At 36.4% G+C, this 20,759-nt stretch overlaps 2 protein-coding genes across 3 annotated transcripts; one reads left to right on the forward strand and one right to left on the reverse strand.

Annotated features, from left to right (window-relative positions):
* Positions 1-5,024: 5,024 nt before the first annotated feature.
* LOC107007327 (formin-like protein 2) lies at positions 5,025-10,059 on the forward strand. Its single transcript, XM_015205904.2, has 4 exons — positions 5,025-7,023; positions 7,117-7,316; positions 8,168-8,412; positions 8,961-10,059. The coding sequence occupies exons 1-4, from the start codon at positions 5,489-5,491 to the stop codon at positions 9,777-9,779; spliced, it is 2,799 nt and encodes a 932-aa protein (XP_015061390.1). The 5' UTR covers positions 5,025-5,488; the 3' UTR covers positions 9,780-10,059.
* A 141-nt stretch (positions 10,060-10,200) lies between these two features.
* LOC107007328 (acyl-coenzyme A thioesterase 9, mitochondrial-like) lies at positions 10,201-19,513 on the reverse strand. Of its 2 annotated transcripts, none has more exons than XM_015205905.2 (5): positions 18,731-19,513; positions 18,196-18,373; positions 17,476-17,945; positions 15,394-15,522; positions 10,201-10,610 (listed from the first exon to the last, which is right to left on the reverse strand). In XM_015205905.2, exons 1-5 carry the CDS (start codon positions 19,283-19,285, stop codon positions 10,473-10,475), a joined length of 1,470 nt encoding a protein of 489 aa, XP_015061391.1. In that variant the 5' UTR covers positions 19,286-19,513; the 3' UTR covers positions 10,201-10,472. The 2 variants fall into 2 exon arrangements, with proteins under 2 accessions (XP_015061391.1, XP_027769297.1); XM_027913496.1 differs by having other exon boundaries at positions 18,991-19,162.
* Positions 19,514-20,759: the final 1,246 nt, after the last annotated feature.

Consider the following 20,759-nt stretch of genomic DNA (forward strand, 5'->3'; position numbering starts at 1 on the left):
CTCTTGGTCCCTTTCCCAAGAGACCCCTTAAGGTTCAGAATATTCATTCCGAAAACTAGGATTGTTCCCCGTTGCATGTCCCTGTCACTAGCTCCCATTAAATCATAGGTTGGTTATGTTTGCTGGTAGAAAACTAGGGATGAAACGTGGTTTCATGATGATTATGTGTTTATATGTATGTTTGGAATTATGTGACTTATGTTGATGTTTCCGAAAATGTAACTACGTGTGTATTTGTCTGTTGTCGTGGCTATTGTTTATGGTTTAGGATGACATGATAGTTCTTATGAGTTGAAATGTGGCTGATTTGAGAGATAATATCTTGGCTAAACGAATACATGAAGACGCACCTAAAACGTTCTAAATGCACTACGAAATTCCCCTAAGAAATAAGGTGTAACTTGATGAAAGGATGCTGGAAAAAAAATTAAAAGAAAATTTCCAGCTTCTATTGATGAATTTCGGTCAACAAAGAGGGTTCAAAATGTTGAAAAAAATAAATTAAATCAAGTGAGGTCATGGAGGATTGAACCCGTGACCTCACCATGTTAAAAACCATGAAAATAAAGAAGTAAAAATAAAATGTGGAGAGTGGGGATTGAACCCACAACCTCTTGGATAGGTGAGAAAGTTAAGAAATAAATTAAAAGAAAAAAATAATGAGCTTGTGGGGGATTGAACCCACAACCTCTTGGATAGGTGAGAAAGTTAAGAAATAAATTAAAAGAAAAAAATAATGAGCTTGTGGGGGATTGAACCCACAACCTCTTGGATAGGTGAGAAAGTTAAGAAATAAATTAAAAGAAAAAAATAATGAGCTTGTGGGGGATTGAACCCACAACCTCTTGGATAGGTGAGAAAGTTAAGAAATAAATTAAAAGAAAAAAATAATGAGCTTGTGGGGGATTGAACCCACAACCTCTTGGATAGGTGAGAAAGTTAAGAAATAAATTAAAAGAAAAAAATAATGAGCTTGTGGGGGATTGAACCCACAACCTCTTGGATAGGTGAGAAAGTTAAGAAATAAATTAAAAGAAAAAAATAATGAGCTTGTGGGGGATTGAACCCACAACCTCTTGGATAGGTGAGAAAGTTAAGAAATAAATTAAAAGAAAAAAATAATGAGCTTGTGGGGGATTGAACCCACAACCTCTTGGATAGGTGAGAAAGTTAAGAAATAAATTAAAAGAAAAAAATAATGAGCTTGTGGGGGATTGAACCCACAACCTCTTGGATAGGTGAGAAAGTTAAGAAATAAATTAAAAGAAAAAAATAATGAGCTTGTGGGGGATTGAACCCACAACCTCTTGGATAGGTGAGAAAGTTAAGAAATAAATTAAAAGAAAAAAATAATGAGCTTGTGGGGGATTGAACCCACAACCTCTTGGATAGGTGAGAAAGTTAAGAAATAAATTAAAAGAAAAAAATAATGAGCTTGTGGGGGATTGAACCCACAACCTCTTGGATAGGTGAGAAAGTTAAGAAATAAATTAAAAGAAAAAAATAATGAGCTTGTGGGGGATTGAACCCACAACCTCTTGGATAGGTGAGAAAGTTAAGAAATAAATTAAAAGAAAAAAATAATGAGCTTGTGGGGGATTGAACCCACAACCTCTTGGATAGGTGAGAAAGTTAAGAAATAAATTAAAAGAAAAAAATAATGAGCTTGTGGGGGATTGAACCCACAACCTCTTGGATAGGTGAGAAAGTTAAGAAATAAATTAAAAGAAAAAAATAATGAGCTTGTGGGGGATTGAACCCACAACCTCTTGGATAGGTGAGAAAGTTAAGAAATAAATTAAAAGAAAAAAATAATGAGCTTGTGGGGGATTGAACCCACAACCTCTTGGATAGGTGAGAAAGTTAAGAAATAAATTAAAAGAAAAAAATAATGAGCTTGTGGGGGATTGAACCCACAACCTCTTGGATAGGTGAGAAAGTTAAGAAATAAATTAAAAGAAAAAAATAATGAGCTTGTGGGGGATTGAACCCACAACCTCTTGGATAGGTGAGAAAGTTAAGAAATAAATTAAAAGAAAAAAATAATGAGCTTGTGGGGGATTGAACCCACAACCTCTTGGATAGGTGAGAAAGTTAAGAAATAAATTAAAAGAAAAAAATAATGAGCTTGTGGGGGATTGAACCCACAACCTCTTGGATAGGTGAGAAAGTTAAGAAATAAATTAAAAGAAAAAAATAATGAGCTTGTGGGGGATTGAACCCACAACCTCTTGGATAGGTGAGAAAGTTAAGAAATAAATTAAAAGAAAAAAATAATGAGCTTGTGGGGGATTGAACCCACAACCTCTTGGATAGGTGAGAAAGTTAAGAAATAAATTAAAAGAAAAAAATAATGAGCTTGTGGGGGATTGAACCCACAACCTCTTGGATAGGTGAGAAAGTTAAGAAATAAATTAAAAGAAAAAAATAATGAGCTTGTGGGGGATTGAACCCACAACCTCTTGGATAGGTGAGAAAGTTAAGAAATAAATTAAAAGAAAAAAATAATGAGCTTGTGGGGGATTGAACCCACAACCTCTTGGATAGGTGAGAAAGTTAAGAAATAAATTAAAAGAAAAAAATAATGAGCTTGTGGGGGATTGAACCCACAACCTCTTGGATAGGTGAGAAAGTTAAGAAATAAATTAAAAGAAAAAAATAATGAGCTTGTGGGGGATTGAACCCACAACCTCTTGGATAGGTGAGAAAGTTAAGAAATAAATTAAAAGAAAAAAATAATGAGCTTGTGGGGGATTGAACCCACAATCTCCTTGCCTTAAAACGAAAAAGGAGAGGAGAACAAGAAAGAAATATTATGGGGTTGATGGGAAACGGACTAGGGTCTCCCAATCTGAAAAATGCAATTATCAAAGTTTAAAATAAGATTTAGTGTTGTTCAAGGGATTCGAAATCGGGTTCCCTTGCCCAATTCCGTATTGACACATAAGTCATACGTAAACAAATATTTAATGAATGCTGCCTCTAAAGATCAAAATCAATATCTTGACATATCTACAAGATGCATAAGTCTTGTACTACATAATCTTAGGAAGATATGAATCACCTAAACGAACTATGAATGAAGCCCCATGGCTTGTACGTATAGACACATAAGTCTAACATACGTTAAAAAATAAGTGAACCTAAGATGTACGTAATGAAATGATGAACCTTAGGAGGGTTAAGTACGAGTGTAAGATACACTAAATGGCCAAGTGCATTGGCATATGATGAGATGAATTATGAAATGAAGAAATGAACATTCACGTAATAAGAGGTGAGTAACTATGAAAAATAAAGGTGGTAATAATGAAGAATGTGGTGACAATCATGATGTGAGGCTAATGTATATGATGAGAGCAATCTTAAATGAGCCTAAGTAAATGTTACCAATACGTACTCACCAATGAGAGTGTAAGATAATGAAGAGACCAGTCTCTATGAACACTCTAATGAAAATATTGAGTTTAAAACACTTAAAACTAATGATGAGATGAGAAATCATCTATTGAGCTATGATGTCCTCACACTAGAAGCCAGCTTCCATGATGTATGAGTTGAATGTAATGGAACTTTATACTGAGCACAGATAGGCTAGCTATGAGCGGTGATGCCTTCTTTCGGAAAGGGTGAAGGTTCACGTAACTCTCATGAGATGAGACTGTCCGGCTTGCCGGGTATGGGTCTCCATACATCTACTAGTCTTTGAACCTATATTGCCACTATAGAGATCTGGCGGGGTTAAATTCCCATATACGCTAGCATGTTATTGAGTCACTTTGGCCGGTGATTCCACCTCTTTTCGGTGTGGGAGAGACACTGGATTTCATGATGCTCACATGATCTATGTCGGTTAAAGTTAAAGTTCCCAATGAATGAATGAGGTCAATCTCAAATGAATCATATAAAGAAATGAATGACACCGAAGGTGTTAGGATAGGATAATCAAGAGGTGAGCTAGATTCAGGTAATGACATTAGGTTATTCCTGATCATTGCACAACAAACCCGATGAAAGTCTTAAACTACATCCTAGGTATAGCTGGTGTTCACACTGGCCTATGAATGAACTGAAATGAGGTACGTATGAATGAATGAAGCAGACTCTGTGTTTGCTAAAGAAGGCTCCCTAGTTGAGGTCCCATATGTTGAGCCCTCATTTTGGAAAGTCTCGAGGTCAAGTCCATGATAACAAGCTTTCATGGCATATGAATGAATAATATGAAAGAAACTATGTGCTATATGTAGATATCATGTGTTGTGTGCTATACGATAATTATAATGATGCATGTCACTCTCATGGCATAACTTTCCCAATCTCAATTTGGCAAGTCCACTGGCTTGACTTCCAAAAATCATGTCGTTAGGAAAGAGCTATTCTTTCTCATGCATGTCCCTGGTGTGTGCTTGCATATACTCATACTTAGTACAAGTGTGTACTAATTCCATACAAACATCTACTTTTAGGTGCAGGCACAGGTGGACGGTAGAGCTACAGGTTCGTTGTTGCAGCTATTCGGATGTCAACATTCATTCGGAGTTTGGTAGGTCCTCACGCTTTCGAGGATGCTACTGTGTTACATTCTAGTGTAGTTTTAGAGTTGAGCTAGTGGAGCATGTTCCACTAGCGTTTCTTTCCTGTTTTGGTTCAGACTTTGTATTAGTGCTATTTTGGTCGATATACAATTAATACTTAATGAATTATTTCTTTCAGTTGCTTATCTCTTAAATGTTAGACGATTGATGATGAACGATTACGAAATATAATTAAAAATGTTTAGCAAGTAATTTAAAGAATAAAAAATTTCAAATTTTCCGCTAAAATTAACCTATATAAAATAAAAGTGAAGTAAGTAGATTTGTTTGTGACCTCTGAGAGATCAACGACGCCGATCTCATTTGATGTCTAGATTCCTGTCGTGACACCCGTCAATGAAAAGAAAGACATTTTACTAAAACCTTGTGTATAACATTTATACTTTTGATTGAAATGTAAAAACAAGAAAGAACCGGACCACATTCTCGAGGATGAAAAAGATGAAAATCCCAATGGTCAATATATCTCTTCTCTCTCTCTGTGTTTCTGTCAGAGATTTTTTTTTTTTTGTTTTTCCATCTGTAATCCATCAACACCTTCATCTTTCTACCCTTTGAATCATAGCACCAAACAGTTCTACTACTATCAGTACATTTTACATTATTGACTTCTACAGTAAGAATCTTTGTGCTCTGTTTTTCTATGCTCTAAAGCTACTTTCTTGTATTGTAGGGTCTCTCTGTTTTCAATTTACCCTATAATTTTCTATTGTTTCTTTGCACTTTTGCACTCTCTTCCTTATTCATGGCTTTTTCTTCACCAACCAACCATTGATCACTTGCCATTGATTGAGCATTCAAACCTCAAAATCATTGTCTTCTTCACTATCACTTTTGTCTCTTTGCTACTCTTCAAGAACAGAGCTTTTCAGTTTTGAACTACTCATACAAAAATGCTTTCTTCTTTATGTATTATTAATCTTGTTGTTTTTACATTTTTCTCCTTCACAACTACTACCGCCGGCGCCGGCGTCTACTATCGGCACCGGAGGATTCTCCATCAACCCTTTTTTCCAGTTGTTGATTCTCTTCCACCATCTTCACTTCCTTCTATAACTCACCCACCAATTTCTTCTCCTCAACCTCAGCCTAAATTTCCATTTTCTACTCTATCACCGCCGGAGACGCCATTAACGCAAAACCCATTTTTTCCGGTTTTCTCTTCACCGCCACCACCACCACCTCCTCCTCCGATACGATCTGACAGTTATGCGACCTTTCCGGCGAATATTTCTTCACTTATTTTACCACAAACTTCTTCTCATTCTTCCGCTAAACCCATTTCTGGTAAACTCATTGCTATCATTATCTCTGTTTCTGTTCTCTCTGCAGCTTTTCTCACTTCTCTTGTCGCCTATTTTCTTCATTACTATCGTCAAGGAAAAGTTGAAGAGAAAATGTACTATCAACGAACAGATAGTCTCCGACTTGTTCCACCGAATGCCACTCCATCAGACGGTGTTGTCATCAAGAAACACCTGCCATCTTCACCTCCACCGCCTCCGGCGATGGAAGTGCCGCGTCACACTCCCACTTCCAATAGCTCGGAATTTCTTTACCTTGAATCACTCGTGAGCTCTAGAGAAGTTGAATCACCAGAGGTCCAACCAGCTGACGGCGTTGCAGTGAATTTCCAAAGACTTGGGTCACCGGAGCTTCTGCCACTCCCGCCGTTGCCACGTCAGCATTACCAGCAGACCCGCAAGAATGGTGCGGGGTACAGCGGTGAAGATGATGAAAATGATGATGAGTTTTTCTCTCCTAGAGGGTCTTCAGGGGATAAAGGTAGTCCGAGTCAAACTGTATCAAGCTCTCATGCAACACCATATGAAGTTCCATTACAAACCCAGAATAGATTTCTTTACTCAAATTCGAATTCGCCATCGGAATCTTCTTTGTTGAATAGTCCTTCACTAGAGTTCAACTTGAGCCCGAAAAGCTTAACGTCCAGATCACCTGATTCACTGGTGAATTTTCTAGCTCCGCCACGGTTTATTCCTACTCAGACATTTAGGGGATTTTCATCACCTCCGTTATCTTCCGGTGATACTCATAATTCCCCTTCAATAGTTTCAGATTCATCAGCACGAATTTCCGAGTCTTCGCTTAGGAATCTGGGTGGTTTTCGGAGCTATGTGTCAATGAAAGTGCCACCACCACCTCCTCCGGCTCCACCACCGAGGTTTTGGGAAGCTCCTCAAGTTCCAAAATCCGTGGAGGCAGAAAATGGTGGACCACCGGTGCTGGTGGCACCATCTATGCCTGTTTTAGGTCATCATGTTAATGGCAATATTAAAAGTTCAGAGGCTGTGGAGAGGAGGAATGATGAGATTATAAAGCCAAAGCTGAAACCTTTGCATTGGGATAAAGTTAGAGCTACCTCAGATAGAGCAATGGTTTGGGATCAATTGAAATCTAGCTCTTTTCAGTAAGATTTGTATCGATAATTCTTTCCTGTCATTGTTGAAAATGAAGTACATTCTTGTTCCCTAATTTTTGAAGGGTGTGATTTTCGGTACAGGTTGAATGAGGAAATGATAGAGACTCTATTCACTGCGAATTGTTCGAATTCAAACCCAAAAGATGGGATAACACGGCTAGTACAGCCAGTGTTGAATCAAGAAAACCGGGTGCTTGATCCAAAGAAGTCTCAAAATATCGCAATTTTGTTGAGGGCACTTAATGTCACTAATGAAGAAGTTTGTGAAGCACTTTTAGAGGGTAATATCATGCACTTTGTCTTTTGAGCTTTCCGTCAATTCTCTTGAATATTCACAACTAGCAATCGTTAATTAGGATTATGGCAAGGATAAACTTTTCAATCCACTGCATTAATTTTGATCCACTTGCTTTGGTCTAGATATTTAGCTTAATCTGGTAAGTTGCCTTGTTTGGATGAACTCCTAAATATGTTTGGTTTTTGAACTTCTATTGTTTATACTTTAAAGGCATAATACATAAATGTGTCCTTTAACTTGGCTTTAAATTACATTTATGTATTACTTTGAATGTGCACAAATAGACACTTAAGCTTGTATAAAGTTGAAAAAATAGACACACATGTCCTACATGTCATCCTACATATCATTTCTTGTCCTACGTGGTGTCCTACGTGTATTGTGCCACGTAGGACTTAAGTGTTTTTTTATTAAAAGTTGGATAGTTAAAGTGCCTGTTTGTGCATTATGAAAGTTGGAGGTCAAAGTTAAAATTTAAAGCCAAATTTAGGGTTCAATATAGGTATTTTGCCTATACTTTAAATGTGTCATTGCTTTTACTAAATATGTTGAAGTTTGTTGAATCTATTGGTTGCCATGTATATGTTACTCCTGCTTTAGAAATTTAGCCTCGGAAGTGTTCGTTCTTTAGCTGAATGACCGATTCTTAAAATCTACAATATATAATATTCAATCAATCAATGAACTGCTAATTTGGTACCACATTCTGGTGGCTTACAATCACAGTCTCATCCAGTTATATTGCCATCGCTCTCATCTTGAACAACAATTAGTGGTTATTAGATTTGTGCATTAGGGCATTGATTCAACTTCTTTTTGCTTAACCAAAATCAGGGAATGCTGATACTCTGGGAAGTGAGTTACTTGAGAGTTTATTGAAGATGGCTCCCACTAAAGAAGAAGAGCGGAAGCTGCAAGAGTTTAAAGATGAGTCACCATTCAAGTTAGGCCCAGCTGAAAAGTTTCTAAAGGCAGTGCTTTATATCCCTTTTGCATTTAATAGAGTGGAGGCAATGCTATATATTGCAAACTTCGATTCAGAGATCGAATATCTTAAGAGGTCATTTGAAACACTAGAGGTAAATTGTGCTTATCTGTTTTGAATGGTACACTTTATTTTACTCAACAATATTACCTGTCATGATGGCAATACCCCTATATCCCGTTGCTTCTTGAAATTGATTTTAGCTTCCTCCTATTGTGATCTTCACTACTGTGCCATGCTTTCTTCATGCACATGTACCAATTACCATTGTCCAGACCTCGTTCGAGCATGAGTTTCCATTTAACTTCATTACTGTGCCATACTTCTTTTATGGACATTCGTTCCTAGTAGGATCAACTGATACACTGAAGTTTCTATATGTTGACTGTTTAGACACAATCTCATTGGTTCAACGTTGAGAACACGGATGAGGTTTTGACCAATCCAGAGAGTACTTGGGTCGAGGCCCAAATACCATGGTTGTGCAATGTTCATCAATATACTTTTACTCTAGATATGCTATGTTTGAACTTTGATGACATCAAGATGTCTAGTTCCTTTAGATTCAGTTAGTAGCTTTGATTTGATGAGCTGAATTTTGGATGTCCACCTCCTTGAAAACTAATATATTCATCCTTTCAGACTGCTTGTGAAGAGCTAAGAAATAGTAGGATGTTTCTAAAGCTACTAGAGGCTGTACTCAAAACTGGGAACCGCATGAATATTGGAACCAACAGAGGAGATGCCCTTGCATTCAAGCTCGACACACTTCTTAAGCTTGTAGATATTAAAGGTGCTGATGGGAAGACCACACTACTGCATTTTGTTGTTCAGGAAATCATCAGAGCAGAAGGGTCTCGTCTTTCTGGTGCTGATGATCAGAATCCAATTGTAGAAAAGACTCTGCAGGATGAGGTTGAATTCAGAAAGATTGGCCTTCAAGTTGTTTCTCGCCTAAGTGGTGAGCTTACAAATGTGAAGAAAGCTGCTGCTATGGACTCTGATATTATTAGCAATGAAGTTGCAAAACTAGCTGCAGGAATTGCTAAGATCACTAATGTTCTTAAGCTGAACGAAGAGTTGGTGTCGAGTGAGAATAGCAGAAAATTTTCCGAGTCAATGAATGGATTCTTGAAGACCGCAGAGCAAGAAATTATCAACATCCAAGCTCAAGAGGGTGTTGCCCTCTCAATGGTAAAGGAGGTGACAGTATATTTCCATGGTGACTCGGCCAAGGAAGAAGCTCGGCCACTCAGGATATTCATGGTAGTAAGGGACTTCCTCTCCATCCTTGATCAGGTGTGCAAAGATGTTGGGAGAATGACTGACCGAACCATAATCAGCTCAGGTAGACAATTTCCCTTGACAGTCGATGCAGGGCTTCCCCAAGTTTTTCCTGGATACAACGTAAGGCAACACGATAGCTCCTCTGAGGAAGAAACAACCCCACCTACGTCGTGACTTAGTGTTATCAGATGACTTCCTTCTGTCATAATAGGCTGGTTTATATCCACTGTATAGTTTGCTGGAGTCTATGGATTGGTCTTTTTGATGTCCCAGGTTTAGTAGATATGAGTCGTTGTTTTTCTCATCTGTATTTATACCTTTCCTGTAGTTACATTCTAGAATCTAGAGCTATCTTATCATAATTTTATTGGCAACCACTATTTTTTTTAGTGTTTGTAATATAAGAAAGTACAAGTATATCAGGGAATGTCATTCATGATATTTGATCAGGAGACAAGTAGTTTGTTAATGTATCAGGATTTACTTTTGAATTGTAGTTCAAGATTGCATCCTGCATTACATTTTATAAGAACAGTAGTACCAAAACTATAATAGCAAGAGACGTTGAAAATTGTGATTGACGGGAGAAACGATGTGAAACAACAGCTGGTTGAGTTCAACATTAATAATTTTGAAGAGGAACCCTGTTAATACAAAGAGCATAAAGTTCTCTGTACTTGCAAATCTAAGAGGCTTTGGAATATACAACTTTAAAATTTGCCTAAGAATTTAGTTTTGCAGAGCAGCTAAGTAAGTATCTCTGCTTAAAATAACTGTGACATCTTTGCTTTGCTTCGAGTTTGAAACCCAAAATCAGGTATCCTCAGTCCTTTATCTGCCAATTGATGCTAGTCAAGAACTAAGACTTCATGAATTTTCAGCATCCATCCGTTCAATCACACGACGTGCTTCTTCCTCTGTACCAGGGACGACATTCCTAACTCGTGCACCATTTTTCAGTGAATCTTGTTGGACAGTGAAAGTGAAATAGAAATTGTTTGAAACCTGTTTAAAAGAAAAAAGAAAGAGACTGGAACTGATCAGCAGAGGGTAAAACAAAGAAATAAATCTATCTGGTAAACCTACAGTTTGAGGTAAACAATTTAGTTTCTTCTATTATTCACCACAATGACTTCTTTTTGGTTTCTCTATCTCCCCCTCCTAAGTCCTACCTTTATCTTTTACTCTTCTCTTTTTTTCGCCGTCAAATCTCTTCCCTGATCTTGGTTTTCATCATGGTCAATTCTAGGGAATAATCACATAATATTTGCTACTCAACCCAAATCGTCCAGCCATTCATTTCCCTGTTAAAATCCAATGAACTCTTTAACCATCATAGTCCATCTACTATTGCAATGTATTAGTTTTTAGTCTGCTAATCATGTTGTAAAATATTTCCATTAACCAAAATAACTTCCTAACAGAATTGGTCATCCATTAAATATATTCCCAAAACTCAACATTAGCACTCATTCGAATTATCAAAAAGGTAATCCGGTAAAAAATCAATTTAAACCAACTCAAATCTCACCAAATTTTCCCAGCATTTGAGATTCAAACTCCTCGTGATATTTCAACGTAATCCAATAACATCCAGCCAAAAAAAAATCAGAATCACACTAGTTTTGAATTTTTAAAGCAAAGCTCCAAGTTTGTTCAATAGAACTTTATCTCATCTTCTTTACTTTTCAAATTATTTTGTTAAGCTACTGTATTAAAATAGGGAAAAGGTACAGTACCCCCTAGACAATGACCGAAATCTCAGAGACACACTTTAACTAAACTACGGTCCTATTTCCCCCTGAACCCCTTTTATTTTTGGTAATTTTGTACACCTTTTTGGTTTGTGTGGCATCCAAATATCTCCCATGCGCCTCAGCTGCATGGAGTCAGGCAGTGTGCAACCTTTTTGTACACTTCCATGAGAAACCTCCGAGACAGAAAAGTCAGTCACCATACCTTTATTCCAATGACTTTCAGATCTAACCAGCACCACCTCCACCTATGGTAGTAGTTTGCGAGATTAACATCACCATGAGGTCCAACAGGTATTGGTGACTAAACCCCACAAAAAAATCTCCGTCATAAAATCAACGACGCTCCATCATGTGCCTGTCGGAGTTCTGACCCGGCAGTGCATCTGTCACACGCGCCAGCGCATGAGCTGTCTCTGACAACTTTTTTTCCGAGAAGTTTTTTTTAGTCAGGATGCACTGAAATTCCAAACCTTGTCCATATAATTTATCCAGATTCCGAGCACTTCCTGATAAGGAAGTCACTTTTCGATGGGCGCAAGTTCCCGATGAGTCTTTTCCCAGAAACTCAATTTCGAACATATCCACAGTGTTTACACCAGTTTCCGACAATGTTTACAGAAGGGAACCCACTTTCCGTCTACACAATCAAATTCAGGCAACTTTCCTAGTTTTTGGCCAGTTTTTCAACTATCCTGCTGACTACAAAGTTGATTCTTTGTTCTTGGGGGTGTTTCAAACATTTGAAAACCATAATCCCTTGAGATCCAATCATTTCTTTTGGAGGCAGCGTACTGAGACTACTCGCCCTCTTCTCATTCAATCCCATGTTCCACTACAATTTTGGGGCGAAGCAACTCACATCTTGCTATTAATTAATCAGACGCCCTCAACTTCAAAATAGAATCAAATTCCTTATTAAGAACCTATTTGGATTGACTTATGTTTCTTGAATTACTTTCTAACCTATGTCTTTTGACTTGTTTTTAACATTTTAACTTAAAACCAAGTGCTTATAAGCACTTCTTTAATTTTACCCGAACACTCCAAAAGTTGTTAAAAGCTAATGTCTTAAAACCACTTAAAATAAGCCAATTCACATAGGCTCTAAGTATTGTTTCCTTGGTCACCTCTATACTCTCTTCCTTCTCGTATCTACAAAAGTACATGTTTTGTTCATAATTTAGTCCCTAACCCCTGGGAAAAACAAATTAGTCCCTCGTGCTCTCAAATGTGCCTTTTTTAGTTATTCTTGGGTAAAAAGGGGTATCATTGCTATTCACCTGATCTTCATCAGTACCTTATGTCAGCTCATGTCACAATTTTATTTTATTTTTTTGACAAAGGTAACAAAAGCTCATGTCACATTCTTGTAAAAAGGGGTATCATTGCTACTCACCTGATCTTCATCAGTACCTTATGTCAGCTCATGTCACAATTTTATTTTATTTTTTTTGACAAAGGTAACAAAAGCTCATGTCACATTCTTTAAGCCTTGACCTTACTTTACATCTTCTGATCATCCCGACATATCTGAGGTATTACCTATACCGACTTTTGAGGAATTTACGGTTACTTCTATATCTCCATCTGTCCTACCCATGCCGACTTTTTAGGAACCTACACTTACGCCTACATCTCCATCCACAACGCCACCACGTTTGAATAATCATCGTCGTTCACGTCCTCCATCAAGCCCAAAATGATTCACATCCTACACCAGACCCTGCACTACTGCGAACTTGTCTTCTCCTAATCAATCGATTGAACTTTGAAAACATATACAGTCCACTCAAAATACTAACACCCATTATATCCTTTTAAATTGTCATAGTTTATCATCACCCATTATCCATTTGTATCATCTTTGTCTTTTGTCGCCATCCCTAAGTAAGGTGAAACAATTTCTTATGTAGGATGACGACAAGCTATGATTGACATAATGTCTGCTTTACATACGAGTGGTACTGGGGAGCTTGTTTCGTAAACCTACTGTTAGTTGTCGTAGGGTGTATGTAGTCAAAGTTGGTCCAGATGGCCGAGTTGATCGGCTTGAGGCTTGTCTTATTGCCAAGGGGTATACTAAGATATTTAGGTTTGATTATAGTGATATTTTCTCTCAGTTGGACATTAAAAATGTTTTTCCCATGATAACCTTTTGGAGGAAGTTTATATGGAGCAACCATCTGATATGTTGCTTAAGGGGAGTCTAGCTCGTTGTGGCGATTGCACAATCACTTTATGGTTTAAAACAATCTCCTCAAGCTTGTTTCGGAAAGTTCAACAGAATAATCCAGGAGCTAGACATGACTCATAGTGAAGCTGATCATTGTGTGTTTTATAGACATTCTGTTTCAAATCTGTGTATATTTTTATGTTGGGGATATTGTTATTACCGACAATGATCAGGATGGTATCATTAATATAAAGAAACTTTCAATGTTTTCTGACTAAAGACCTCAACAAACTTAAGTATTTTTTAGGTGCTGAGGTTGCTTAGTCTAAATCATTATTGTTATTTCGCAACACAAGTATTCCACATAAATGTTGAGAAGACAAGAATGATGGATGTAGACCCATTGACATTCCTATAAAATTGAATGCAAAATAACTGCCAAGACAGCAGGAGTCACTCAGTGATCCTGGGAGATAGAGGCAACTAGTTGGTAAGTCGAATTATCTCAAAATGACTAGACCTGACATTTCTTTTCCTATGAGTGTTGTAAGTCACTTAACAGATTCTCCCTATGATAGTCATTGGGATGCAGTTATCTGCAGTCTCCAACATATAAATCAACTCCAGGTAAAGGACTTCTCTTCAAGGATCGAGGTCATGAGCAAAACGTTGGATAGACAAACACGCTAATTGGGCAAGATCACCTTCTAATAGACATTCTATGTCTGGATATTGTGTTTTAGTGGGAAGCAATCTGGTTTCTGGACGAGCAAGAACATGTGTGGGGGCTTGACCTAGTATGGAAGTAGAATGTCAAGTAATGGCTATAACAACTTGTGGCTAGTTTAGATTAAACAGTTGCTCAGAGAACAAAAATTTGGAGAAATTAGTTAGATGGAACTTGTGTATAATAACCAAAACGACCCTTCATATCGCATCAAATCAGATATTTCATGAGAGGATTAAACGAGATTGAGATTGACTACTACTTTTGACAGAGAAAAAACCCTCTTTGGCATATTGTTACAAATTTTGTGAAGTCAAGTGATCAACTTGCATATATTTTCACCAAGTTTCTCATTGGTCCTCATAATAATTACATCAATAACAAGCTCAACATACATGAGTTGTATGCACCAGCCTGAGGGGAAGTGCTAGAATAGGAATACAAATAAGATTTGTAAATAGTATCCTATGTGAAAAAGGATGGTTGTCTATTTATAGGGCTCAACGTAATAATGCAAAAACACGATTTCAATAGTAGTCTTCTATTTTATTTCTAAAAGGCTAATCAATCTCAAAAGCTAGTTTACGAGCGATGATTATCCAGGACCATATAACAAAATAATAACAAATTTCCTCAATAATGTGGGACACTCTATAACACAAGAAAATACACATTTCTTCCAAAGTTAAAACAGATTACCAGAAAAGGAACTTCAAAGCATTTGAAGACTAGATTAGCTAAACCTTTACGGCTTACGCTGGTAAACAAAAAACAATAGATCAAAATTTCCTCGCATGTAATTCAAAAGAGAGGTTTCATTTGGGTAATGTTTACCAGATATATCTATTTTTGTCATAAGGTAGAATAGTTTACATGACTGGATTTGATAACAACAATAATTGACCAAAAAAATAAAATTGTGTAAGCATTATTAGATGATTTTGAAGAAAAACTCAATGAATGAGAACAAACATTTTCTCCAATAAGAGCTAATTGTATGCATGAGATAAGTTGATAGTTCACCGTAAACTAAAAATGAATATTGAGAAACTTTTAGACGATCCATGTAAAGCACTACTATCAATAATATCAATGACGCAATATGTTATGCTTTAGAGTACACATGCTCACCTCGCTAGACCGCAACTCAGGTCTCATGACATGAGCTACCACTTCTACATTGATCAGAGGCTTAGATAAATTCTCTAGTTCTGTGTACAAAACACATGATTTGAGGCGGAGGAAATTTCCAACATCAACCTGCATCAAAAGATTAAGACATACATTTCAGAAATATATTTATATTTGAGCGCAAAAGCATAGCTTAAAGAATACTGCTTCTTTGCTTATAATGAAGTTGAGTTGATTATTGCCAGGATGCAAGATGGCTGAAACAGCCAAATACACTCTAGAATTTGTAAAAGATCGGTAAAGACCCTACTTAATACCTTCTTCACTTCCACTTCTAAGTGGCTGTAAAAGATTAAACAGCTTCTAAAATGCTCTTTTAGTACACTTTGGCCCAGATAGATAGAGTACCTCTCACGCATCAAACAAAGGCAAAAGAAAGTCTCAATGCTGCAGATTCACTTATTTAAAGATATAATCTAGAGTAAGAAATCACAAGGAATATTATGAATTCCAAGAAAATAGATGTTTTCTCAATTTTAAAAAAATTATCTGATCTCTTAAGATATTACAACCCCGGCAGCACCATGATTTTAGATTTCCAATATGATCCAATAACCTCAGCATCTTAGCGTGAAAGAAAGAACTTGAATAGATAAATGTTCAATCCCATAAAGAAGTAAACAGTAAACCTCCTGTATCACCAACAATTAAACAAATCAGGGGCCTCCACTACTTCACCGCTCAACATATGCCAGAACTCAAATTACCAATTCCTTGGATATTGACAATATGTATTCACTTTGTTAGTAAGATTCACATCGTATATCATTTTTTATTCTAATTCACTCCCGCAATCGATATGCATCAACATTTTAAGCTTTAGATACTTGTATGACTATAAATCATCTCGTTAAAGGTTAAGTAACAATTTAAATCATTCTTTTTGGATGGATTAGAAGGAAAGAGTGTCACATATATTGGTATGATGAGAGGAACATTTATCCAATGAATATGAATATGTCTCATGCAACATTAACTAGCAAGCCGTAAATTATCACCAGAAGGTACTCATTCTGACCCCCCCCCCCAAATACACACAAAAAAAAGAAAATGAAGAGAGTAAATTTATTACAAGGTAAAAGGTATAACCAAATATTGTAAATAGTTAAGTACCATTAGCCATTACTATATGTCATGGAAGTTAATCAATAATGAAAATGTGTTTCCTTTTGCAAGTGTGAGATGGATATGCAAGATTATATTCACCTTCAGTCTTCTGCAAAGAAGAATGACCAAGGTGTAAAACTAATACAATGCCTATAAAAAAAATGAGCCCTTAAGCCTAGTCAAGCTGACTAGGTATATGTTGTATAGGGGATTAAAGATTTGACGATTTTGGACTTAATATAGAAACTTAATAAACTCATTAATTAGATGATCATGCAGCTAACCAGAAATAGTTTGGGATTCTGTAGATTAAAACTATTCTTTCTTGATTTATGCATTAGGTTGAAACTGACACTAAGTTAAGTGCAAGGCCAATTTAAATTAATATTACATATTACTCTGTTCAATTTTCTGTGGCGGAATTTGGAGTGTGGAGGTGACTACTTAATTTCTGGTGTGAATTAGATCTTCAAGATTTTTGAAATAAAATTTATATATTTGGAGATTCACATAAGGTACTATAAGTCACAATAATTCAAAACAATAAAAAATAATGAGTATTGAAAAGACTAGGGTCAAAGGAAAACCTTTTTCACTTTCTACATAGTAATAGTGCCACGTAAAATAGAACAAAGATATTATTCAATTTGATGAACTACTTAGAAATCATATATTAGGAAAGAGTGGACCTTCAGAGGAGAAAGAATGAACAGTTTGCAAACTTTTGCTCCTGTTAGGACGAAACAGAAATTGAATTGCCAGACCTTTGTTAGTCATGTATTTTTTGCTGGATTTAGAATCGAAGTTACTGTTTTACACTATCCTCCCTCCCCTAAATCTTCCAAATCAGAACCAAGAAAATTTCAATGTAAAGAATAGTGTGACTATATGCTTAAAGGTAATCCTCATACTCACAGGTTTCAAGAAATCAACATGATCAACTTCCACAAAGCAAGGTGCACTGCCTGCAAATGCATAAGCTGTTGCATAAGCCAGCTCAAAAGCTCTCCGCATTAAGAATCCTCCAAAGATTCGACCATGGATATTTCGCTGCTGTGGCTGGCAAATCAAAGAGTTCTGAAGACATGTATCTTTTATTAAAATGCTGTCTCTATCTGCTAAAGCAGGCATATCGCAAAAGATTCGGCTCTCAGCCAACAATTCGTTTAGCCTATTCACTTCCTCACCCTGAATTTCCTTCTTCCGTTCTCCCCTTTTAACCTTTCTCATTTTGTTTCTTTCTTCAGCTTCTTCCCAGAGAAGCTTTTCTGTTTCAGTTTTGGGAGATATCTGATTAATTGGAGCTGATTTTCCGGTCTTAGAATCTCGGGCCACAAAAGTGAAGTTTGCAGTTAGAGCTAATGACTCCGATGTACTGGATGCTTCTGCAAGAAAATATTGGTGGCATTATCCTTTCAGCAACTAAATATTAACATATAAACACCTAGGAAAGAGACAGTATAGCACAAAATCATTAATCTAATCAACATGAAAGCAAAGGTGTCAAATCAATTAGACATGAGCACAATTCTCATTTTTTAACGACTCTGCATGGAAGTAGGAATAAACTCCCACGATCCACAGAAATCACATCTTCTAAACTAGACGAAACAAATTATGAGTTGTGGAATTTACCTGGTGAAGATTGCATTACTTCTAGTTGAATCTCCATAGATGAACGACCAACCCATGTAACAGCACCCTCTATTTTCAGATCAGTATCAACACGAATAGGTTTCTTTAAAAGCATCTTGTCCACAGAAGCAGTAACTAGTATCAAGGGCCTAGTAGTACCATCATTACTGGAACAATGCTGGTTTGAAAAAAGAAAGAATATGAGGGCGATACTTCGAAAAGAGGAAATCCCTTCATGCATGATCAGCCAAATAATTCAAGTTATGGCCAAGCAGGCAACAAGTGCTTAACAATTTTTCTCTTTTGAAGGCCAACAACAAACACAAATACATGACTAGCACAACTACAGAAGTAAGAAACAATAACACAAGTACCAAGAACGAATTAATGTGATCACAATTTTGATGCAACTTACAGCCAACACAAACATATTCAAACATAAGTATGCAAAATACCCTAAGTCCTGAAGGAGTCGAAACGTAAAGATAATGGCAGCTCAATGAGCTTAATGAATCTGATACAAGAAAATTACTACCTTAAAGGATATAGTTCCTGCCAAAGCATCAAGGTCTTCCAGCAACTTCCCCATCCTAATCTCATTCCAGGGGTTCCTATACTGCTCTCTCAGCACATAATCAGAAGAGAATTTGTAAAGAACACTAGTCCTACTCTTAGATGGGGTTTTAGCAATCAAATCATTTTGTGGAGTAGGATCAATTGTGGCATCTGAAAACCTCTCAAAAATACTTGATCTTGCTTCCCACAATGCATTTGTCACAGGCGAATGGTACATACCTGGCCACAAACTGATCGGCTTTCTAATTGAAGAACCTGCATCAATTGTAGGAGAGCTATCTAGCGGTGACCTAGTAGTAGCCACAACTGGGATCGGATCACTAAAAGTATCGTTTGCTCCAACTGAAAATTGCTTTGTTTGAGAAAAAGGAGACCGAGACACATTCTGATCGCAAAATGCAGTGTTGAAAATGGGTTTTTCATCTTTGGCTAAACCAAGCAAGAAATGGGGTTTTCTATAAAAATTGGGACACCTTTTGATCAAAAAATGCAATCTTGATGATGGGTTACCCATTCTTGCTGTAAGGAATATGGATTTTGAGATGAAAAGTTCAATATGAGAGTTGTTATTGAGTTCTGGAGATGAAACTGCACCAAAAAGATAACTTTTGAGGAGAAAACCAAACTTCTTGCCTCAAAAGTAGTGTTTGGAGGGAAAAAGCACAAGCACGAGTCGATTCTGAAGTACATGGTTCCTTTTGGCCATGTTTATGTGAGATAAGTGGAGGATGACTATATTGAGAAAATTAAGCAAAATGTGTCTCGTTTTTATTTTTGATGACAAATTGACGGAGAGCCGATCAAATCCTTTTTAAAACCTAATTAATTGATTATGGGATTAAATTAATATTTTTAAAATTTTCTAATCTTTTATAAAAAACATAAAAAAATACTTTTATAAATCAAACCAAATAATTTAAAAAGAAAAATCTTTTCATCTTCCCTCCTCTCTTCTCTATTCTTTTTTTCATCTTCTTCCTTAGAAATTCGGAAATCCGTCATTACTCTTTCTCTGCAGTCGTTACTCTTCCTCTTCATCCTCCATTACTTTCCCATCTTTCTGATTTGTAATCGTGTTCGTCTAGAAATTAGTAAGTTATTTTTTGAAATACTTTACAATTTCGAAGTTTTTTTCTTGGATTAATGAACAATAAAATATTCTATAGGTGTAAAAACTGAATAATCGACTTACTGGTGTGTATTATTTATCATTTTTGAAAGAAAATCAGCCAACTCAAAAAATTCTTATTTTGAGGAAATGTATCTGTAATATTATCATTCAGTGAAAAATCTTTTTTTGTTGCTGTTGTTGTTCTTTTTTTTTTTGAATATTTTGTTGATATGATTTTAGAAATATAGTGTTGTTCAGGCGTCCAAAATATATTTAGCGTATTTGCCACATTTTAGTGATATGTTGGTCATCTGTTGCCACATATGATTCAAATGTTGCAATAATCTATACAGATGTGTCAACATATGATGCATCTGTCGCTACATAAGATGTATATGTTGCGCAACAGGAGGTACATATGTGGCAACATAATGTTAATTTATCGCAACAGACTATCCATCGGTTGCAACATACTGCTACTATTATTTTATAATGAATTGTAAAATTGATATGTTGGTAATCTGCTGCCACATAAGATTCAAAAGTTGCAATAATCTGTATAGATGTATCAACATATGATGCGTCTGTTGCTACATAAGTTGTATATGTTGCGCAACAACAGGTACATATGTGGCAACATAATGTTAATTTATCGCAACAGACTATCCATCGGTTGCAACATACTGCTATTATTATTTTATAATGAATTGTAAAATTTCAATATTTTTTTATTTACCTAGTAAATGATACAAGAAGCTTCATCCATGACAACAACTCAATCTTCTAACATGAAATGTTATTTTTGTCTATGCGAAGAATGTGAGCAGTAACATGATTATTTTATTAGTTGTGTTAAAAAACTCACTGATATTTTTAA

Source organism: Solanum pennellii, chromosome 12 (genome assembly GCF_001406875.1).
Source record: "Solanum pennellii chromosome 12, SPENNV200".
NCBI classification, from domain to species: domain Eukaryota; kingdom Viridiplantae; phylum Streptophyta; class Magnoliopsida; order Solanales; family Solanaceae; genus Solanum; species Solanum pennellii.